The sequence below is a fragment of the Rattus norvegicus genome, chromosome 19 (assembly GCF_036323735.1).
Source record: "Rattus norvegicus strain BN/NHsdMcwi chromosome 19, GRCr8, whole genome shotgun sequence".
In the NCBI taxonomy this organism is placed as follows: Eukaryota; Metazoa; Chordata; class Mammalia; order Rodentia; family Muridae; genus Rattus; species Rattus norvegicus.
The window spans coordinates 30,187,603-30,211,651 of NC_086037.1; the positions used below are offsets into that span (position 1 = coordinate 30,187,603).

Sequence of the window (24,049 nt, forward strand, 5' to 3'; positions counted from 1 at the left end):
CGGCCCGGGCATGAGGTCTTTGCCTTACAAAGTAGGGATATTTGAAAAGGCCACCAGCACTGGTTTGTAAGACCATATGTGTTATAACGTAACTCTGTGTGTGTGTGTGTGTGTGTGTGTGTGTGTGTGTGTGTGTGTGTGTGTGTGTGTGTTTGTGAGATCTATGCATATAAAAAAAAAGAATCATTTCAAAAAGCCCTGGTTGATCATACTGTGGTGATTAGAAAAATGGTAGTGGACTCAGACAAGGAGAGATGGGCTATCTGAGGACATCCCACACATTGGAAGGGGACAGGCAGGCTGCACTTTATCATCTCATGAGCAGAAATAGCTGTGGTACTGGCAGGTAGCATGCAGGAAGCGCTTCCCATGGGCCAGGTTCTTTTCTTAGTACCCAAGTATCTTTCTCTTCCAAGCTACGCAATATTCTTCTCAGGCTACAGATGGGGAAACTGAGGCTCCAGATGGGTCATCTCGGCAAAATGAGGCAGGCGTGCTGAACCTAAGCATCCTCTATCTCTGTCTCAACAGAGACAGCCACCTCCCCCCTCATCCCACAAGCCGCCCGGAGCTCACCTCCCAAAGGGAGCCCCGTATGCTGAAGAATTTGTAGATGACGTAGGCAGGTACCAGGATCATGGATGAGAGGGCAATGCCCCACCCGACCCAGTTGGCCCAAGGAGGATAGACGTAGTCATCATAGGTGAGTGGCTTGAAGTTGATGATGCTGACCACTACCACAAACTGCAGGACAGGAAAGGACAGCAGTGGAAGGACAGAGAGAAATGGGAGGAAGAACATAATCGGGGTTGAAACCAGCACAATAGCCTCTGGGGACCTGGCCAGACACCACTAAGGCGGAATACCTTCCATCCCCACTAAGGCCTGCATGACCAGGGCTTTCAGACCCCAGCACCACCTCCCACAGAAAACAAGTACCCACACCCTACCCCCAACCTGGACTCAGCCACCCTAAGGACCAGCACCAAGGCCACGCCCTACCTACCAGGAGGAAGGCGGGGCTCACGAACTTCCAACACAGTCTCCAGTACAGGCCTGGCTTAAACCCCATCATCTGCTGGATGTCATTGCTGAACCTGTCCACGCCTGTGAGCACATGGGGCAAGTGTGTCACAGAGAACCCAGAGAGGCAGAACTGGGGCCTCCTCCAGAAGCCATTGCAAGAGGTTCTGGCAGAGCGCAGGGCAGGTGATGGGAGGTTGACACTGTGGACTACGGGAAGCCTGGAGGGCACTTCGGTAATGGCAAATGAGGGAGACGACAAACTCTGGACAGAGTCGCCTTGCATGTGTCATTCTGATTATCTTACAAGATGGAAACCAGAGCTCGGAGAAGGGAGGGCCAGACTGAGGAGCCAGGGGCCCCAATCCCAGCCTGGCTCCTTCCTCTAGCGAAGACGTCTGTCCATATGTTCATGCACATGGACACCCAAACCAGAATCTAAAAGAGACCATCAGACACGCTCGCCGTGGTCTCTCCCAGAAAGAGTAACAACGAGACTGACCAAGGGGAAACGAGCAGTTAGAACCCATTTTACAGTCTAGTAAGTAAAATACAGGACATCTATTTAAATTTTAAGTTCAGACACATCTTAGAAAAAAAAATCGGTATCAGTAGATTCTATGCAATACTTGGGTCGTATGAACTTAAAAGTGCAGATTCATTTTTCACTCGAAGTTCAAGTTTACCTGGGCATCCTGTTTTGTTCTTTCAAGCTGTCTGGTTTGGGGAATCTGCAGCTCTCTACTGATTCTATCTCAGATGCTGGTACTGGGTGTCTCCCAGGTCTTACTGCCCAATGAGCTGAGGATTGCAAGAGACTCAGACCTGTATTTAATAGGAGCTGCTCACCTTTGGAGAGCTGTCCAGATGGCTGGGAAAACCCTTTCTGTCTCCGAGGAGCCCGAGAGAGCAAACTTGGGACACTTACCATAAAACCAGGAAACTCCAATGGCCTCCATGAGCACGGCAAAGAGAATGGACGTGCCTGCCGCGAAGGTGTCCAGCAGAGTGAGCACGTAAATCCCTCCCTGGGGCACAGGGAGAAAGGGCTCAGTCGGCTATAAACAGTCCCCAACTACATCTACAGCTACCGAATCCCCATTCCCACCTGCTCAGGGCCCTGTTTCCAAACATGCGTGTCAGGGCTAAGGTACAGCTCAGCATGTCTGCATCCTAACTAAGAGCTCCAGGAGCTGCTGGACGGAAGAGCTGTGCTCGATAAACAGTATGCTAAGCTTCCCGGGAGCTTCCACCAACTGTAAGTCAGTGAGCGGTAAACCACAGTGCTTGCGCATCATCAACCCCAGAAGTAGCACAAGGCAACAGGGATTGGCTGTCTTATAGATAGACTGTGTAACAGAGCCATTGTGCCCAGCCGCATCCAGCCCACCCCGGTACCCAGGCTAAGAATGTCTGGAGTTTTGAAACACGGTCCTAGAAAGCCCAAGAGTGTCTCATGTCCAACCTCACCTTCGTTATGCAAAACATGGCCAGAAGAAAGGTACCGAGGGTGACAGCACATGTGAAGAGTTTTCGGTGTCGCTTCAGGACCTGGAAGTCATCAGCCAGTCCGGTGATGACTGCCTCCATGCCTCCCATCTATAGCGAACCAGGAAGGTGGGGTAGGGATGAAGGGGTTCTTACGGTTCAGTATCGACCTCAGTTACAGAAGGCTTTCCAGAAAATAACAGACCCTGCCTTCCTCCCAAACAACTTTTCCCTCCCCCCCCCCCAAATCTCAACCAAGCTCAGGTTAGACGGGATGGCGAAGAGCTAATTCTTGCAAACGTCAGCAATGAGTCCCTGACCCCTGACCAGCTCAGCCTCAGTGGATACTGATGAGGGAGAGAGAGTGAGGGATATAGTTTCCAAATGACACAGCTACACGCAAATAGCGTCTTCTGGAAACATCAACTGGAGAACTTCCCCAGAGTGGGAACTTTATCCCATGGTAAATAACAAGGGTTCCTTGCTACCTTTCTAATCCCCAATCAAAATAGACTCTTGGAGTCTATTCCTTATGAGCCACTGTTGGGGCAGGGAAGTCCCTTGCTCCTCCCCTCTGCCTCTTAGACACTGTTAATCAACACCAGTACTCTACCCTGGGGTCTGGAGTCAACCTCAGACCCCGAAAAGCAAAGACCTGTTGGCCAGCCCCTCCCTATGTCATTTAAGAATTAAGGGTGGAAACAGATGAAAAGAGATGTTAGGAATTTAACTTTGCACATGAAAAAAATTATAATAATACAGGGATCTAGTAACAAAATAGGGTCCAAAATGTCTGCATTAGCTGTCAGTAATAAAATATAAATAATGGGAAAGTGCTGGGTCACAGAACATTCTATTCATGTCCTTTCTGAAGTCTGGCTCCCCATTTGTAAAAGCAGAGTATTGGGTTAGCGTGTCTGAGGCCCAGTACAATTTGTAGTTCCTGTGGGTTCCTGGCTTTGAGCTAGGCTATCATGTGGAAGGGAGACTCACTTCATTGTTTGGATTAAAACAGTGCCCTTGGAGACGGACACAAGACAGCAGCAGATCTGCAGGCTGAGTGCTGGAATGGGTTGCATGGGTGAAGAAGGGTGTTCTGAGAAGGATCACTCACTGAGCTATCTAGCCCCAGAGCCAGGAGCATCAGGAAGAACAGGACAGCCCAGAACGTGGATCCCGACAGAGTAGAAATGGCTTCTGGATACAGGACAAATACAAGGCCAGCTCCTGTAGGAAATATTAGGGCATGATGAGTGATTGGCATACTCAATAATGGCTACACAGGGAAAGAGAGCTCTGGCCCAGCTTCAGGACATTCGATCAGGCATGCATGGGCAGCACAGTCTTGAGATCGGGGTATGAGAGGTGGAGTCACAGTTTGGTTATGCTATTGTCTGGATCTGTTTCCCAAGCTGCCTTGTATCAAAGACTTGATCTCCAACTGGTGCAATTGTGTAGTGATTCAAACTTCAAGAGATGAAGTCCAGTGTAGTCTTCACTTTTTGAGGATGCACCCTTGTAGGAGATCCTGGGACCCAAGCTCCTTTTCCTTCGCTCTGCTTTACACCTTGGGGTGAAACCTTGCTTTACACTTTGGGTCCCATCATATGGGACCAAAGCAAGAGCGCCAGTTAGACATTGTGAGTCAAGTAACCCCGTTACTTCATACATCAATTATCTTGGGTATTTTGTTAATAGTAATGCAAAGCAAATGAACACAATCTATGTATCAAGCAAGCAGCAGAGAGAGTAGCACCTTGTCTAAACAGCCATAAGTCATGTTTAGCCAACCTGCCTTTTACTTTGTGGAATTCTACTCTGGTTCTCAGAAACCCGTGGATCTTCAGGATCCATTAAAGACTGCCCTTCCCGAGGTCTTATCTTCCTTATGGCCTTAAGAACACAGAAGGCCATAGAGAAGGACATAGATTCCAGAGTCATGCTGACTGGGACCAAACGCTAACATCACCTCTCACTAGCTCATACGTAGCTTAAATCCCCAATTCTTCATCTTTAAAGAGAATCTGTCAACCTCTGCCTTGCAGGTTTGTGAGAACTAAGTGGAATGAAGTATACTGGTATGTTCTGAACAGAGTTTATCCCTGCTGAAATTCATGCTCGGGCTTGCTTCCCAAAATAGTGATGTGAAGAGGATTGAGGACCTTAAGGATTTAATTAGATGTTAGTGAGATTAACCCACTCTTTTGGGGAGTTCCTACTGTCTACGAGTTAGGCAGGCTCTCAGGGAGTAGCTTGCTCTAAATCAGGGATGTTCCTACAAACATGACTCTTTTAACACAGAGACATTTCTACTACTTCTCTGTAGTGAGATAAAGAGACATGGCCTCCCCTAGATGTCTACCTGATAACCAATCTCCACGCTCTGGACGTTCAGAAGTGTAATCCAGCTAAGGTCGCCAGGATGATGCCCTCAAGGGAAAGTCTTAACAGATGGGAGGCCAGAAACCTCCACAGCCACACCTCACAGTTTTCCAACTTTAGAGGCGTTATGAAGCCAGCTCAGTCTTTCTTCATTTAGCGGAATGCCAAGTGGTTTGGCTACCTACCTTCAGTGGCGACATCCTCAATCTTGACTTTATGTTCATGGGCCATGTAACCAAGGATGGAGAAAATGGCAAATCCAGAAATAAAACTGGTAACACAGTTGATGGTGCTGGTCAGCAAGGCATCCCTGGTAGAGAGAGAGAGGCTGCTACTAACAGTCCACATTACCCTCCCTCCTCTGCCCAGGAACCACTGGCCATCTATGGACAACCAGTGTGATCCTTCCTTTTCATTGTCCTGTCATACTGACTCCAGAGCCTTGCTATCACTGGGTAAGTACCTGCTGGTGCAGTGCATAGCAAAGAGCTAAACCGAAAGCATGCAGTAGACTCTTGGGGATCAGAGTTACCCTTTCCATAAGTAAATTCTGTCTTCCTCTGTCTCCTAGCTCCTTGCATAGTCATTTCAAAGTGTTGCTAAGATGAGCTACGCTTCCTTCTTGGTTTCTTTCTAATGACTTTTACATGTACTTGTCTTAGTGAACAAAATACAGCAGCTCATCGATCCACAGACACTCTGCCTCCCTGTCTTTGTCAATGCCATTCCTTACCATGACTTATGCCTTCCACTCCACATCTGCCTACTGTAATCCCGACTATCCTCCTGGGCTTGCCTCAGATATACTTCCAGACTCTTAATAGCAGGAGCCTACTAAAGGGATGGCCACCCCATTTTCCAACCTCCCTAAAACCTCTCCTGGCTGAACATTCCTCCTGCTCTTTCTTGAATCAAAGGTAGTTATTCTTCCTTAATTGTTAAATGGAGTGAGAAAGGCAGGCCCAAATCTGTCCCAGATTGAAGTCCTCATAGCACAGTGTCTGGAGGACTTCATTGACCCAAACTGGAGGCCTCTTCTGTGTCCCATCTGCCCTGAAGTCTTACTTCTGAGACAGCTAGCCCTCCCCCTGTTCATTCTGCCCCTGCCTGACAGAGTCAGAGCTTCACCATCTCTTGAAGCCATGCTGTGCTTCTCTGTCACAGTGATCCTTCCCCACAGGCTCCTACAGCTTCTGACCTCAACTTCCCCAAGAGGTGTCTTCTAGTGAAATCTGCTTCTTAAATCCCACAGACCACATTGAGGTTCTCAGAATGACCACGATGGTCCACAGGGGACAGTCCCATTAGGTAAAGCCCTCTCTGTTCCTACAAGGACCAACTCCAGGATTCCTAGTGTTTGCGAACACTAAAGGGTGCTTACCTGTAACAGTTGTTGTCAAATTTATTGTAACTGGCAAATGCAATCAAGACTCCAAATCCAGCTCCCAGGGAAAAGAATATTTGGGTTGCAGCATCGATCCATACCTGAAATCAGTAAGCAAAACTCATCACCATCTACTTCCTACAGACTGGACAGCCTCCCTGAGAGTGCTGTAGACCAGGAAATGTGGTTTGAAGCAGACATAGACAGCTATACTAACATCCTGGAATCTCCCTAGATTCTCCTGGAGTCAGATGTCAGAGTAATGATGTCCTGGTGGAACCCAATGGATCCATTTAATGTCCCAATTTTCAAGAAATTAAAAAAAAAACAACTAGAAATTCTAGGCTAGAATGTTGACAGGACAAGACCAAACGGTCCTGGCCATCTCAGGAGTTATGAAATGGAATCTTCAGAAGATAATGATTTCTGCTGGACTTCCCACTGCAGATGGTGGCAACCAATGAGAGCCTTTGGACACAATGGAGTTTACTTTTCTATCCGCCCTCCCTGGTGACTAGAGTAGATGGCTGGTGGACTAAAGGTTTAAGCTCATAGTTTGGTCCTAGTTAATCTCACCTCTCTAATATGCAAGCTTGGAGATACACTATATATTTATATGTTATAATATTTATACATATCACATAGGTGTGTATTGTATATATTATATATAATATATTGCAATATTATTATGATTACATCAATACACCTAAACTAAGGCATTTGAGTAGGATAGTTTCTGCCACGTCTCTACTTATTATTATTCTGGATTTCTCCAACCTTCCACTATAGTGGGAAGAAGGGAGATTCATTCACTGAGACTGCACTAAGGATTCAGTGCCTGCAGAGCTAACTGAATAAGGGGAAGCAAACAGGTGCAGAACCCATGGAAGCCTGCTCTGTTTTGCAAATTTCAAGATGACTCATGGTCTGTGGTCTATCATCTTCCTATGAGTGATACAGGAAAGAAGTTGCTTCTTGGCCCTTGCTGTACAGCATGGTGATCCGCTAGACACTCAACTAAGGCAGGAGCATATTTTAATATACCCCTATTAATGCTACGTTACTACGTTCGTCACCTCCCAACCCTAAGAAGCTCCCCTCCGCTTGGCCATTGGGCAGATAGGTGGCCCCTGGGCACTCACCGTGGCCTCCTTGAGGCGGTAGAAGTCAATGTGCAGGTAGGCGTTGATGCCATTGGAAGCACCAGGCAGAGTGACGCCATGAACCAGGAGCACAAAGAGGACAAAGTAAGGCAGGGTGGCTGTGATCCAGACAACCTGAGCAATAGACAAGATGGCCGTGAGGGTCTCACCCTGTCCATGGCCTGTCCATGGCTAGGACGAAGACATGGTGTCTTTTCTCAGAACGCAAACATGCCCTCCACTACTTCCTTTCTCCTTTTCATTTCAGGGCCAGGTCTGTGGCCTGACCCCAGGGACAGAGCAATGAACAGATGCAGGGCTCCCTTGGAGAAGCTCAGGACTGATCAAGTCAGTCACTGAGAGAATAGAGATGAAATGGAAGATGAGGTCACCAAGGGCAAAAACTAGGTTTTCAAAGCCCCTGATGCCTCTTTCTCAACAGAGCTGCCTTTCTGGACCCCTTTACAACTATTTTATATGGAACCGAGCAGGCTTACAAAGTAAGGCAGTGTTGGCCCTGGCAGCCTTGCCTCTGTCACACTACAAGCATGGGTTGTTACACCCAACTTATATATAGGCAGAGTATTTAAAAGTTCTAGTCCCTCCCAACTTCTCTCCATCTCTCCCTCCCTCTCCCTCTCCTTCTCTGTCTCTCTGTCTCTGTCTCTGTCTGTCTCTCTGTCTCTCTGTCTCTGTCTGTCTCTCTGTCTCTCTGTCTCTGTCTCTGTCTCTCTGTCTCTGTCTCTGTCTCTCTGTCTCTCTCTCTGTCTCTGTCTCTCTCTCTCTCCTTCCCCTCCTTTGATGCTCCTCTTCTCCTTTAGCCCTTCCTCCTTTATGTGCTTCTGTTTCCTTCATTGCTGAGAATAAAACCCAGAGGATAGAATCCAGAGGTTTCCACACATCAAACAAACACACTACCACTGAGATACTGTTTTTGTTTTCTTTGAGACACTGGCTCAATTGTAGTCCAGTGTCACTCAGACTCATGATCCTCCTGCCTCAGTTGCCCAAGTGCTGGGATTACAGACATGTGCACAACACTTAGCTTCTCTTTTTTCTTTATCCGCATTTTAGTACATCCTCTCAAGTCTGGTGCATGTGGCTGGGCAGAAAACAGAAAGAAAAAAACAACAACAACAACAACAACAATTTTCCACCTCAGTAGGAGCAGATTGAGACCAAGACAAACTATCTTTGTGGAAACACAAAAGAGAAAAAATTACCTTCAGAATCAAAACAGCCACACCCTGCCCAACATGGAGAAACAGAGAAAGGGTGACCAGGAGAGTTGTCATTGTCACTGATTCTCCATGCTCTTGGCCACACAGTAAAGTACTCCATGGACAAGAATGTGGAAGATTGTTCCCAGTCCTGAGATTTGTGGTTTAAATAGTCTAAGGTACAGCCTCAACTCTAGTATTTTTTCCCAGCTGAGGTCAACCGTAGCCAAAGTTACTGGCTTCACTCTTGATACAGCTGTGGGCTTGCAGAACAGCTGTGCACCAAACTGAACCAGGGCTGGGTAGTCAGACCCAAAGAAGACAGAGCTGAAACATGAGTGGACATACAGCTTAAAGACCAGGTTGTTCTTTCCCTACACCTCAGGAACTCTGTCTCCTAAAGAATCCATACACAGCCCTTGATAGAACGTCGAAGACATGACTGAGTATAACGTTCTTCGTCAGCCTGCAAAGATATAGGCCCCAAACAAAAAGTGACATATTAGTGACAAACTCCCACACTTGAGTTTTTCCACACTCATGTTTAGAGGATGGAATTTATCTTCCTGATTTTCTTATTCCTAGTATGTATGGCTCCTTTGGAATGTTTGCTAGGTGAGTGAATGAACGGTCGTGTGGATGAAAGGTTGAGTTAGGAAACGAGAAAGATGGTAGGGTCTAGAATAAGCTTTGGTTAAATGAATGGATGGATGGGTAGCTAAGTGGGGTGAAATAATGGAAGAGCAGGTGAGTTATAAACCAAGAAGATAGTGAGTGGCAGTCAATGGAAGAATGAAATTAGGAACAAACAAATGGGAGAGGAAACATGGTGAATAGATTCTCCAGGGGCACATCTGGTTTGGAGGAAAACAGGAAGGTTCTCCTATTTTTATGGTATCCAGTCACTCACTCCCCAGTTCTATGAATATCTTTGAGAACATGGGCTGTGTTCTCTGTTCTTTGTTGGGTCATTAGTGTAGAAACATGGGGGACAAACTTGATAACAAAAGGGGAGAAAAGCATGGCCTTTGAAAGAGAGGCTGTCACATCTGGGTGGCCTCCCATTGGTTTCAGGCCATTCAGTCTCTCAAACTGAGGCAAGTGGTCCCCAACCCTTGGCAACAGGAACAAAGAAAGAGCCGCCATCCACCCTTATCCTAATGGCTACTGCTTCCTGCAACTCATGTCAACAGCTGTGGCCCAGATGCACTGTCCTGCCCAGGAAACTGGGTGTGACCAGACTCCTCTCAGGAAAACAGCACTCAGTGTTCTGACTCCAGGGAACCTCCCAGGGAGCCTGGGGAGCTCCTGCACTGGCCCTGAGTGCGACTCCAACATGGATTTGGTTTTCCCAAGGAACATACAAGGGCACAACGGAGGTGACAGTGAGTGTCAAGCATCAAGAAATGCCCACACATTCAAAGTTAAAGCTTTGGGTGGCAAACATGTTTTCAGACATCTAGGGCATTTGTCAAAAAAACTAAGGGACATCTTCCTCACATCCATGTGCTCTCCTGTGCACACAGCAAAGAAAAAGACCGATCAGCTCTGTCATCCCCATCTCAGGCTTCCCTTTCAGCATGAGGTAGAAAACAAATAAGGAACCCCTCTTTCTTTCTTTCTTTCTTTCTTTCTTTCTTTCTCTCTCTCTCTTTCTTTCTTTCTTTCTTTCTTTCTTTCTTTCTTTCTTTCTTTTTTCCCCTGTCACTTCAGACATAATTTTTGTTGTTATTATTATTCGGCTTTGATTTTTTTTGAGACCTGGTCTCACTGGTTAACCTGCCCTCGTAGACCAGGCTGGCCTCAAACTCATGGGCATCTGCCTTATTCTGCTTCCCCAGTGCTGGGATTAGAGGCCTGTTCCATCATATCTATCCTTAAACATAAACGACAGCCACTCGGATGTGTTTGTGGATGATTTCTGAAGTTCTACACTACCAAATTCAAACTAATGGCTGATCATAAAACTGAGGAAGAATGTGACCTATGGCCCACAAAAGAAAAAGGCTCCAGATGGCAATGTCTCTTGTCAATGTTGTCTAGGGAGAGGCTGAAGTTCCATTATTGAAAGTATGAAAGCCTTGAGCCTTACCATGCATCCAAGTATCAGGCCAAGGATGATGTTGGTCAAGGTGATGTTCATGGACCACTGGCATTGATGTCACCCAAAAGTTCATCACAAATGGAAGCTCCTACCCCACCCATACCAAATAGACTCTCTATAGGAAAAATCAGAAATCTGAGCTTTATCAAGGTGCCCCTCAGGGTCCTCTTGGACCCGCAATTGGAGAAGCTCTGGTGGTGGTCATACTCCAAAACTGAGAAGATACATACCCACACTCCTAGGAGAAAGCTCCCCTCAGTTTGTGGCCAGCTAGCCTTGCCTACTTAGAAGTGACAGACTAGTGAGAAACTATGTCTCAAGCAAACAAAATCAAAGACAAACAAACACAGTGCACAGGACTGACAATCTGAAGTCTTTCCTTCGGGCCTTCATATCCACACACACCCAAATACATACCTGTACTCCCGTACACATGTGCACACACTAAAATAAATAACAAAGTCACATACACTCTGTATTCCTGTAAAACTTCAGTAGCTTTTGTAGGTGTAAGATTTGTGGTCTTCGAACCAAATTTCAGGGCCATTTTTACTAACAATGGGGATAGTCTTTTACAGAGAAAAATTTATAGGGTATGGCATGATGCTAATGTTGCTTAAGAAAATAATGAGCTAGAAATAGTTTAGTGTAAGCATGGATCATGTGCAAATAACTCTGTTCTGTGTAACTCCGTCAGGTCAAGTCAGGAAGGCAAGACAGGATTGACAACAGTAGGGGGAAGACAGCTGGAATTATGCCTTGACAATAAATGCAAAATGCAAAAAAACAAACAAACAAACATCAGCTGCAGCGACAACAACAACAATGAAACTTTTTAATCGATTAAATATTCTAAAGCTCAAATAATTTCAAATTTAACTGGCTTTCTCGCTTTTCCCGTTCTACTGCGTCTGCTAGAATTCAGAGCATCGTCTATATATTCCAATGGTCTATGTGTTCCCATCTTCCGAGCAGCCCAGAAGCTGACGGTGAAGCAGGTAAAGAAGAATGGCTGGGGCTGGCTGGCTCTGTCATCCCATCTCGTCTCCGTGGAAGAGACTCTGAAGTTTCTCGAAGTGTGGTGTATTGTGCAAACAGATTGTGTGGGAACTTGGGAGAGGGGGGAGGCAAGCCCAGCTCCTGATCCCTTCTGACCTCCTTCTACTTTGAAGTGATTACTGGGCCAACACAGCTGCCTGCCACTGGGTGTGTGGTCTGGGGGTACCCCCTCACTCCAGCTCTAACTACCCTGTTCCCACCTTCCCAAGAGCCAAGCAGTCAACGATCCTCTTCCCAGATCATTTTCATTTGCACATTTTTGACTCATTCCAGGCCTCCTCTGTGACTCTGGAGGATGACTAAGAAAAGCTTGTGTGCTTTTCCAGAAAGAAGTAAGCAACACTCTCGGATTCCTCATCAGCCAGTTTATAAAAACAATTAAAGACAGGGCACTGGAATGCCCCAAGTGAAGCCAGCTCTAGAAATAACCTCCTCACGGACCACCTGGGGTCTCTATGTGCTCAAATTTTATGACTCAGGGGGACTCTATGCAAATGGGGGTCCTGGCTCCAGTTGACCCTGCAGGGCCAAGCACATCCCTCTTCATGTCTCTACATGGATGGCGCTTTCATGGTGAAACACTCCTTAACTCAGAAAATACATTCGGCAAGCAGAACAGAGCATGCGCAAGCACTCCCGCTCCTGCTGGTATCTTGGTAACACCAGTCTCCCTGCTGGCAGCTTATGATCAGCTCATGACTGTGAGGAACAAAGTTGAGCTCCATATTAGAATACTAAGGACTCACACCCATCTTCTGTAGCTCATGCGATGGGACGTTTGGCCTGCTCCTGGTGCCAAGAGCAGCACAGGGAAACCTAAGCAGGGCTTATCCAGGGCTTCCACACGTTGATAACTTTGCTCATAGGTTTTTCCAGAGAGACTCTTTCCCTTTCTCCTCATTTCTGCCCATGCCTATCCTGACAGGAGTAGCACAAATACCACCTTCTCCACACCTTTATCTCAGCTCACAAAGCATCCACAACTTGCAAATGCAGCACCTCTGACTTTCTGACCATGGCAGATCTTGACAGGAAATACTGTCTGCCTCAAGTCAAAGTGCCAATAACCATATGGCTGGCTGCGTCTGTCTGGTGAGGTGGAACTATCTGCTAAGTTAACCTAATAACAGCTTAAAGGACTACAGTTTGTATTTTTATTAAGGAATAACTGGACTACTTCATGTGAAATTATTTCTAAGGGTAATGGTAAGTTCAGAACAAACAAAAACAAACTACATAATAACAAGTGTAATTTGTGACCACAAGTGCTTATTTAAAGGAAACTTTACAGATGCCTCTGGATAGATGCTCAAAATACTGGACATCTGGGCCAACCCCAACCCCATCAGGAACACAAACAGAAGAAAGAAATGGAGGAAATAATCTGTCAGAAATCTATTTGTGTACTGCTAGTCTTAGACTCTAAAATAGCACATAGTAGGTGTCCATAAAAGCTTAGTAAGTTGAGCCAAGCATTTAATAAAATCTCGGAGCCTACTCACCCATCCTTCAACCCATCACTAAGTATTTACTAACACCTACCACGTGCCAAGTGTTAGATGGCAGCGATCCTAGACCGGTTTTGGCATTAGGACAAAGAACAAGCATGATGCAAGCAGACGGGAAGACCTATTTGATGCAGGGTCTCGTCTGCGTGAAGTGTTCTCTGGGAAGTCAGCTGTCATGATGTGAGATGTCCAGAAAACACAGAAAAGCTACACGGAAAGAATCCCACACCACTGGCCGACAACTCCAACTCCACCTCCCAGAGAGCCTCAAACCACCTAATATGTTCCAGTCCAGTCAGGTCTCCAGACATATGGCCCATGCAACATCACACAGAGCAGAATCATCTGTCCGAGTTTAGTCAGTTCTCAGAATTGAAATAGGAAAAGATGGCTGCCATTTGAACTCTCTCTTCTTAGGTATGGCTTGTTCCAAAGCTGTACCTAAGCAAAACATTAGAAAGAACACTTTCTAGCTGTATCACTTAATTACAGTCGAGTTCTTCTAGACTACACATAGTCCCTGGGAGATTGTTATTCCCACATTAATCCCCAAGCTAAGAATCACCAGGAGTCGCCCCCTAAATAGACTCCATCCTGGAGAGGTGACCACAGAAGGCTGCAGCATCCAAGTTCAAAATGCCACCTCACTGATCTGCTAACCCGTTTTCTTCTCCTAAATGTCTAGATACTTGTGGACACTCAGCACTGTAATAGAGCCAAAGCATACATCTAATCATCTTTCAAAGCGTTTTCTCCCAACATTCAGTATAGACTTACTGATTCTATAGTAAAGCAAACTGTCAATTTCCCAAGGAAGATGCAACGCTTACGTGCCGTTTTAGGTGAGAATTCAAGGCCAAAGATCAGCCTTGGCCTCAGATCTTAGAGGATGCCCCAGGCTCTGATCTCTGCTACTATGGAAGTTATCAAGAGAAAATGAGAGGAGGCCTGATCCACTTGTAGCCCTTTACCTTGCCGTTGGGAAGAGTCAGGCTCTGGGGAACAGATTTGTCCACACAGAGGCAGAGATGAGGGTGTGACCTGAACGTGGGCTCCTAGACCCACCTCCTTGCACTAGCCACATGGCTGTAGCTAGGAAGACACTCGCACTCGTGCATGCACACGCGCTCACACATGTGCACCACCTGTGTGTCTTTCCAAGCCTAACCTCCCAGCTGAAGAAGCACAGAGACGTTACCTTTCCCGATGTCTTCACTCCTTTCCAGAGGCTGAAATACAGGACAACGATAACGACCATCAGGCATAGCAACAGCTGCCACTGGGGCAGGCCGATGTCATGGATCCCACTGCTCTCGTGAAGGTGTAGGACACCACGCCTGTGAGGGGAGAGAGGACAGCATCAGGGAGGAGGACCAAGTGCCCCGTGATGGTAACGGGATTTGCTATTCTCCATAAGTCTGGGGTTCTTGTGTGTGTCAGCTCTGGTCAGCTATGGCCTGCATCTAGCATGGCCTGCTCAAGTGCCACCTGCTGGCCATGGGAACACAGTGACAAGACAGGGAAGACCCCAGTTCTCCAGACTGCATTTTCTAAACTACCAGTAGGAGGAAGAACACTGCTCACACACACTATGACCCTAGCATGTTAACATCTAGAATTAATGTTCACAAATGCTCCAACCCCAACATGGTAATATCTACCATTCACGAAATTAATTTTCACCCAAACACAACAACCCCTAAAACCAAAATCCACCATTAGTAGAGTGGACAGAGTATAGAGTACTAGGCAGCATCTAATCATGAGGAGATGGACCTTTCATCTCTTAAGGCCCTGGCAGACAAAGGAGTGAGCCTTTTCTGTCTGATTCCATTCATATGAAGTTCTGTGAAATATGGAAAACTGATGGGCAGAGGTCACTCTGGGCTGGAAATGAGGTTAGCCAACTAGGAAAGGACTCATGGACACTTGTAAGGACCATGATTACTAGGTTGAACGTTGGTCACATGGCTATGTGCAGTCGGTGACAGTCATTGAGCATTATGATATGCATTTCTTTGTGATACCCTTCAATAAAAGGCATCGTAAACAATGAAAACAAGAAGAATAAGCCTTCTGAAGGCCTGGGGCTTTCAAGACCATATATGGTGAGGGAATAAGAGAACAGCAAGGAAAATGACTACTTGCTAATTAGGTCCCAAAGCCACTTGGTGACATGGTCAAATGAGACAAATGGATAGATAAAATAGAAGATCAAGTCCCTGCAATCACCATTGTCCCACAGGTCACAGATGCTCACCAACTGCTCACAATCTAGAAAGTCAAACAAGCAGAACAAAGAGTACTTTAGTGGGGCACTGGACAACACCTATGCCATGAATTCCTCTCCAAAGGGTGCTGTAGGCTGGCCCATTTGGGCTATAGACACACTTAGGGAGCCTCTGGCATTCAAGCCCTGTCGTGATGAGGTTATACTCCAATGTCAGCAGTGTATAAAATTACTATAAAGAAAAAATTACTATAAAGACTGATTTTGTTAGGAGGAGTCAGGAAGTTGCACAAGCCCCCAGAGTGGTCTCTGCCTCCTTGCCTCACTCAAAGGCTGCATCTGGATGAGGATTGCTGCCTCCAAGTTCCTTTCCTCCAAAAGGGCTCCCCGATCACCCTTGACATACATCTTTAACCATTTCAGTTCCTGTGGCTCTTGATTCATCTAGCAGAAAAGCTTCTACATGGGACACCAAGACTGATTGACTGCACAGTTGTCCCTAAGTCTTCCTGGGGAATTGGTTCCAGGACCTTCCATGGATTCTATAATCAGGGGATTCCCAAGTCCCTTAGATACAATGGCATTGTACTTGATATTTCTTATGCAGACCGTTTGAACACTCTAGATCATCTCTAGGCTGTTTTAAACACAGTAACAGTAAATGTGGCTATTCTGTATCACTGCAGAGACAAAGGCAAGATACAAACTTTTGTCTGTACATGTTCACAGTAGACACGTTCTCACTGTGATACGGGGGTTCACTGTACAAAGGTCTTCCCGGAAAGAGAGGTAGATAAACTACTCCTGGGTGGCTAGGGCTCAGCCCAGGTCTGGCAGCTACATGTTGGTTTCAGCAGAGACAAATGTCCTAACCTCTTTTTGCCAAGCCCAACAACCTGTCTTCTATTTAAAATAGAAATGAGAACCCAGAGCCACCCCAAGGAGATCTAGGGTGAGTCTCCAGCATGCTTTTGCTTCTCTTAGTAAGCCTTCCTTCTACTTGTGAAATCCCAACTCTCCAGGTCTTTCATACTGCCCGGGCGACCTCCCATTTTCCCATGTAGACAATTCCCTTGCCTGTGTGTCATTCTGCAAACATCTGTGTTCAGCTTCAGGTAGTTACCAGTCGTGCTAAGTGTTATGAGGAAGTAACAGCTTCATATAATATCCTTCCTTAGAATAAAACACTAATTCAAAAGACACACTGATGGTAAAAAAAAACTGTATAAATCTCTGATGGAAAGACGTGTGTGTGTGTGTGTGTGTGTGTGTGTGTGTGTGTAACATATAATCATAGATATGCCTTCCATGACCCCTTCCTTTCATCCTTCTCTTCCCTCAGTTTTCTTCCTCTTCTTCCTCCTCCATGCCCTGAGAGAATTATGAGATAGGGGCTTTAATTTGAATATGATTTGGAATCTTCCAGGAACACCAGTTGTTCATGTAACCCCATCTCCATGTAATTTTCCTCTTTGGCAACAGGATTGTCAATTCATATGTCAGTATTACTTGTCTAATGTCAAAATAAATCCTTCTGTTTGTGTTGCTGTTGTTTGATCGTCTGTTTCACTGTGTAGCTTAGGTTGGCCTGGAACCCATGGCTCTCTTCCTGCTTCACTCTTTCATGATCTTCCAGAGAAGGCAAAAGTCTATTTTTTAAAGATGGTTTATATCAAAAAGCAATCTGCTGCTATCTGCTCACTCTTAACCAATTAAGTCGAACCTCTAACAAGTTGGCACTTGGGTTGTAAAGTCTTTGATTGCCACCAGAGATTGAGCTCCCTAAGTCGGGTACTTACCCAAATGGCAAGCTTTTGCTAGACCAACCTAAGCCTTCCAGAATGTATCTTCTTTCCTGGCAAAATACCACTGGCTTTCTGTAGTTGAGAGAGAGGAGGCTTGAGTAGGCTCCTCAGAAGGGGCTTGTAAATTTTGTAGAAGCTTGGGTGCTTAAAGGAGAGCACAGTTAACTGGGAGTTGAACTGCCTTTACTGGACCGGCTCAAAAAATAATCAGTGTGAAGATCTAGCAGCTTTCCCCCTAAGTAGTTAATGTTTGTGAGTGGCCCATGAAGGTGTAAAGGCCACCATACTGCATTTATCCATTCTGTAATTCATTCGTATCAGGTGTCTAGTATTTGCAAGAACATGAAGAGAAGTTGAAGAGTGTGGGACAGAAATGAAGCCATCCAGGCTTTCCCAGTGGGCCTATCCTGCGTGACCTGACCCCATGCTGAGCACCAAGCCTCCTGTACCTCAGCTCCAACCCAGGTTGTGCATTAGAGGCTGGTGACTCCAGCATACATGCAGCTCCCAGGATAGGGGCGATGCGAAAAGGCTCATGCAAGCATCCCCACCTATGAGCTTTTTCCCTCTCATGAAGATTCGGCTGCAGAATGTGGGCCATATGCTGAGCCCAGGAAATGCTCCCACAGACAGCAGCTGTAGCATCACTGCATCTGGGTCTAGGCTTGCACTTGCAGGGTTCCACAAAGAGTGCGAGCAGGCCAGGCTCTTCTGACAAGGTTGCCAGGAGCCAGTAGAGCACAGGGCAAGCGGGTAGCAGGTCTACAGGTGCAGGGGTGGACGAGGATGTGAGCATTTGTGAATGATGACTGAAGCTTTGTGAGTGATTGAGACCCCCCCCAAAGACATCCACATTCCCCCAAACATCCAGTCTCTGAAGTCCCAGATCACCTGTCTGACTTCACCATGTCTTATCTCCTCCCACAACAGTCCCTGTGTCTGACTCTTCCTTGTCCTGTCCTGGACCTTGCTATCCTGTCCCACACCAGACCCCTTATTCTTTCTCTCTCTAGAACTATAGAAGATGCCACTGCTTCCCCTGATCCTGGTCTCTCTGCTCTTACTAGCTCTCTTAAATCCAATCTGATCTAACCTTATACCAAAATAGCACATTGGTCTAACCTTGTCACTCTTTTGTCTCCAAATACTCAGAGACTCCTTATCACATAAGACAAAACTTCACACCAAGACGATTCTTCTTGTGTCTGGATCTTTTTGGTTATTATTTGTGGAGGGGAAAGACTGGTGTTGTTATCTATTGAGTGGAGGTCAAAGACACTGCCAAACATACAAGACAAGGGCAACCCAACCCCCACTCCCCAGAAAGAATCACCCTACCATAAATTATGCATGTCAAGGTGTCAAGTCCAGCTCCAGGGGATATCAACAAGCCTTTTGGCATCAGAGAGCTTTCAGAGCCCATCACTGCCAAGTTCACACATCCCTTGCCGCATCAGTCTTTTGCTCCCCGCAACAGCAAGGTACTTGTCTACAATCTTCAGATGTTCCCCTGACCCTTTGGGAAAGTCTTGGGACCCTTGGGACCCTCTGTTCCTGCCTCCTAGAATACATTTCCCAGCCCCAATTTGTCAGCCTGCCTAACCTGAGTCCTGCTAATCTCAAATCAGAAGTGGCCCCCTGACTTGTAACCTTAATTTCCAGAGAGAGAGAAAGAACAAAAAGGTGGCATAGAAAAGGGATGAGATGAGAAGAGAAGAAGGAAGAAAATGGGTTGGATATTTGAAACGGATGGCTGAATATCACCAAGGATATAAAGTAGTCTGGCCTCAGTCGATGCTTGGTTCTGCTTTGTCTTGTATTTTTATGGGTAAAATGTAGAATGATGTGAATTGCCACTTGGCTAATTTGACTGTTAAAAACTCCTCCTCTCTCTGCAGGGATTCACTACCACCCCCTGCTTGTCTGAGACTTGGGGAAATTCCTTAGCATCTAGTCACACAACTGAAGGGCCCTCTCCCTCGTGTGCATCTGAAGAATCAGACTCTAGAGCTGATCACGGAGAAGAGGACTGAGGGCAACCTCGCAGGCTTTGGTGTTGGCACAAGTAACTTGGGTTTGCATTCCTTTTCCAGCAGCTTAATGAACATGAGTCATCATGGAGGGCACCATCAGGTTTTCCAAAGCCTGTGGGGCCAAAACAGCTCCATTTCTCACTTGACATTTAAGCATGAAGAGTTAATATTAGGGAGGAGGGAGGATTCCCTTTCTCATCTGTGGTGTCATGGGTAGAACTTTTCTATCCTGACACATTCAGTGAAGATGCCTTTTACAGATAAGGATAGAACTTTAGTGGTTTTCGGTGGTGGGGCTATGTGGCTTCAGGCCCAGAGCCTGGGGAGAGCATCCTGTCAGCCTAAATGAAGAGAAGTTGGCAACAAACGTGGTCAGGATGCCTGAGGGAGAAGAAGGAGTTACCAAACCTCCACAGGGCTGGCCCTGGCTCAAGTTTGTTGGCTCTTCAGAGTTGAATTGTCTTAAAAGCACATCAAACATTTCAATAAAAGGGAGACGTTTGGTACAAAGTCCAGAGGCAGCCCATGACAGTGCTGTGTTCTGGGAAACTCGTAGGCAGGGCCGACTTGACAAAGAGAAGCCTGAGACAGGATCCTAGGTACCTGCAGGGATCCCAGAAAAGAAAACCAGGAGCCAGACCTATGAGAGTCCTAGGCCAAGATGAGGAGACCCAGATCTGTCTCAGACCTAAAGCTGGGCCACACCTTTGCTGTCTGACATTATAGCTCATTTCCACTTCCACAAACGGAGAAGGAGAAGATAAGGCAGAAGTTGGATGAGGACACATGCTGGGAACCCAGTGCAGGGGAGCTTTGAAGACTTACAGGGGTAGAGAACAGATTAGGGAACAGAGGGGGACAGAGAAGAAGTCTACAGAGACTGCTGACCGTCTCCCTGCCTTCTGCTCTCTACCCTAAACCCCAAGTTCCTGTGTAATCTTAGACAAGTTTGTGTTCCCTTTCCACCACATTCTGCTTATTGCCTGGCCTGGAAGAAGTTCAGCTCAACAACAAAAGCACTGGAGGTCTCCTCTCCCTCCCGCTGTGCTTCTCTGTGGGAGTAGATGTGCTGGCCACTCAAGGGAGGAATCAAATATTAACCAGACCAAGATGAGGGGCTTTCATTTACCACTTTAATTTATAAGGACAACGATTGCCAGGAGCTAAAGGAAAACCATGTTTCTTTGCTCTGTGAGAGGAGAGTGGAGCATGCTGGGAAGCAGGGACCAGCAGCCACTCCCTCCCCATCCCCCAGTTTTCACTGTCTCCTTGTCCAAACCACACACATGAAATAGGAAGACACTCACAGAACCTGTTCCTCTGAAGAATGAAGGCAGCCCTAAGTCCTTTATGACAGGAAACCTCTACCCCCCCACCCTGAGACAAGGACCTGCAGTGATTCATCCAGGAGCCTTCAGTGATGACCAGATGTTAGGATTCTGGGGAGACTCTGACAAAGAAAGTCCATGTGCCCAGGCTGTCCTGTGTAAGATCCCAGGCAGCAGTGACTTCTAAAACTCCCCAGGTGATTTAACTCCACTATGCTAAGAGCTTGGGCCTGGGAAAATCTCCCTTCTGATGATGCTACTTCTAATCTGAGGACCTAGAACAAAGCACTTGCCGTTGGGTGGTTTCCTCTTTCATAAAGCAAGCAACATTTTAGTTTTAACCAGGTTCTTATTGTGAAACTTCTTTAGCAGGAAGAAAAACAACTCACATTGTTTCAAAGAGTCCCTGAAGCTGAGCAGATTCACTGAGCCCCTCACTGCCAGAATAAGCAACAAAAGCTGAGAGTTTCTTGGACACTAGGGAAACAGAGGTGCCAAGAAGACTCTCAGAGGAGAAAAGTTGCAAAGACTCCGAGACCAGCGGAGCTGCCTGGTAAAAGCAACCAGCTGATAGACGTGGAACCAGTTCTGAACAAACTCACTTGAAAAGGAAAATATGTAGTGAGATCCAGGCTGCCAGCTTTGGAGAGTTGTCACCAATGCTGGGGAGGGCTTTGCTGATAGAATTGTTTTTGAGTCATTTCATTTCCATGTCCATCCATTTCCATGTAAATAACTCCAATACACTCACGGCTCAGCAAGCTGGACTTTGGTGGTAGCCATACTTTCTTCTTTTGTGGGCTTACATATGACCTAGGTGATAAATCTACATATGTGACCCGAAAGCCTAAGAATCTATAACCTGTGTTTCTCTTTAGTACAGTGAAAGGCTTCCCATGAGCCCTGAGAAATGGACTCCAGTGAGCCTTACCTGTCCTGTTCTGTGTTTGGAGTCCGGACTACTATTAACATGTGTGTAAGGTATCACTCAAATGAGGCTCACCCTTGCTGGAAGGAGCAGTTGAAGCTGTCTTCTGAGGATAGAAACGTGTATGCGAGTTAGGGGACTGAAAAATATGTCAACCACTTCCTACACTAAGACACAGCAAGACGGAACAGATAGTGAGAGACCAACAGACTGAATGGTGTTGGCTCAGGAGTCAACCACAGATAAAATAAATATTCAGGAGCCCATTCTGAGTCACGAGAACAAACTGGACTAAATACATGGAGGGGACAGCTGGTCTTTATAGCAGGGCTCTACTCAGTTATTCTAGAAGGATTGATGAAAATAAGAGAACAGTTAAATGCTACATCAGAAATCCTCACCTGCAAACATTAAGAGTAGGCAGTAAAGGTTAAAGTAGGAGAAACAGGACGCTCACATGACCTCTCCCAAAGACACAATTTACCAAAGTAAAAATATCTCCATCCAGGAAGAAGCTGGCAGCATCTACCTTTGCAACATTCAAGGTCAACCTCACCAGTAACAAGACAGATGGGCTTCCTGTCCCCCCAGACAAAGCTCGCTGAGAAGAGCATCCCAGCGCCTCTACGGAGTGCCCTTGCTGAAAGTAAACACCCTCAATGAGAACGTGAGAAAACAACAAATAAATCCATCTTGACATATATTTCATAGAATCCCTGGCCAGCATCCTCTAGAAGTGTCAAGGTCATGAAACTCAAGGAAAGCTCAAAGAAGTCGGAGGGAAGTAAGCAGGCGCGACAACTAAATATCATAACACGGTGTCAGTGGGGAAACGTGAGTCCCCAGTAGGCTAGCTAATAACACGTGAACATGTATTTTCTGATTTAGAGAGTGCACAGAGGTTACCCAAGGTGTCAACATGGGAAGCAGGGGAGGGAGTGTCTCATGTAGGTCCATAAAGTTTTTGAAATTATTTCAACCAAAATGTTGTATATATTTTTAACAATATTCTGTCTGTCGCCACCAGCCAGTGCCTCCCATACACACACTATATAATGTATAGGCTGCATGCTTCCCCCCATATAGGAGCCCCCAGCACAGGGTAGATGGAAGGACAGCCTCAGGACCAGACAGATGCAGATTCCAGCTCTGGAGTCACCCATTAGTTTCTGCACAATCTCTTAGCTGCTATCATCAGTATCTACAATCACTTCCCCAGAGAGGCTGTCCTTCCCACAAGCTTCCATTCAACCACATTCTTAGTTTAGGTTCTTAAAGGCAACTACTCCCTCCAAAGTACCTTTTATGTCCTGCAGGCCACACACTGTCTTTAGCACCACCATGCTTCCTGTCTGCATGCTGACACACTCACTCCCAACCTCCACTCTCCTGTCCTATACCAGCGGCTCCCCCAAGCACTCCATACACTACCCTATCCTCTATTCGTAACTTGGCATCAAGTCACACCTTTCAAATGCTGGCTGCCATGCCTCTAGCTTATCTGGGTTATTTCCTAATACCTGGCTCAGCTCCCGCCCAGGCCTGAGCTCCCGCTATGCCAGCAAAGCACCCGTGACTTACTCATAAAACTCTGCAGCCGGTGTGAACTTGTATTTGGAGTATTTGGTATGGTCGCCCAGCACCGAGGCGTTGAGGAGTTTGGGGTCGGTACAGTTGGGGCTGTTCCAGGCATGGCCACAGTTGGTCCAGGGCAGGTTCAAGGTGAAGGACGCGAAGAGGTAGTACAGTGACCAGGCAATGATGACATTGTAGTAAAAGCCAACATAGAGGGCAATGAGGATCACAGCATAGCCCACTCCTGTGTGGGGACAAAGAGGTCAGGCTTTCCCGGACCCAGTCTCAGAGCTGTCCCCTCAACCCCAGAAGTAGACACTCCAGCCACTGTGCACTCCTGTATGGAGACAGAGGTCAGACTTTCCTGGACCAGTCTCAGAGCTGTCCCCTCACCCCCAGAGGTAGGCTACAGTCACTAGGCACTCTTGTACCTCTCTTTTTTTTTTTTTCTGGAGCGGATCGTCAGAGCCTCACCCATAATCTTTTGACACTGTAGCTCTCTTGGTCCGCTTACCAGGTAAATAAAGTGCCAAGGCCTTAATGCTACATCCGGTATCGGTGTATAAATCCTGCAGCTTTCTTGACAGGCAGGACAACACAGGGGTGTGTTTTCCCATTCTCTCTCCCTACCCATGGTGGAACTGACCAGGGATGGGCTCCTTCACTGAGACAGGTGCTCTGCCGCTAGCTGATGCTCCGGAGACCCTCTCAGCTTCCCTGATAACTCCTTACGTCCTTCCCCAGGCCCTGGTTTTAGGAGAAGATCTAACCAAGCACCCTCTGCTTGTTTTCATGCGTGTGTTTGTTGCTTTCAACTGTTGAGCTTGGTAGAATTTAACC

The 24,049-nt window shown here is 46.6% G+C and overlaps 1 protein-coding gene across 5 annotated transcripts in view; it reads right to left on the minus strand.

Annotated features, from left to right (window-relative positions):
• Slc6a2 (solute carrier family 6 member 2) overlaps positions 1 to 24,049 on the minus strand; it is a 45,004-nt gene that overhangs the window by 4,314 nt on the left and 16,641 nt on the right. For all 5 annotated transcript variants that reach the window (XM_039098031.2, XM_063278315.1, XM_063278316.1 and 2 more), the window contains 10 exons: positions 23,216 to 23,453; positions 14,509 to 14,647; positions 7,420 to 7,554; positions 6,275 to 6,378; positions 5,079 to 5,203; positions 3,626 to 3,738; positions 2,494 to 2,622; positions 1,952 to 2,051; positions 1,007 to 1,107; positions 577 to 744 (listed from right to left, as the gene is read on the minus strand). In XM_039098031.2, the coding sequence (XP_038953959.1) occupies positions 577 to 744; positions 1,007 to 1,107; positions 1,952 to 2,051; positions 2,494 to 2,622; positions 3,626 to 3,738; positions 5,079 to 5,203; positions 6,275 to 6,378; positions 7,420 to 7,554; positions 14,509 to 14,647; positions 23,216 to 23,453 (1,352 nt within the window). The remainder of the gene's footprint in view (positions 1 to 576; positions 745 to 1,006; positions 1,108 to 1,951; positions 2,052 to 2,493; positions 2,623 to 3,625; positions 3,739 to 5,078; positions 5,204 to 6,274; positions 6,379 to 7,419; positions 7,555 to 14,508; positions 14,648 to 23,215; positions 23,454 to 24,049) is intronic.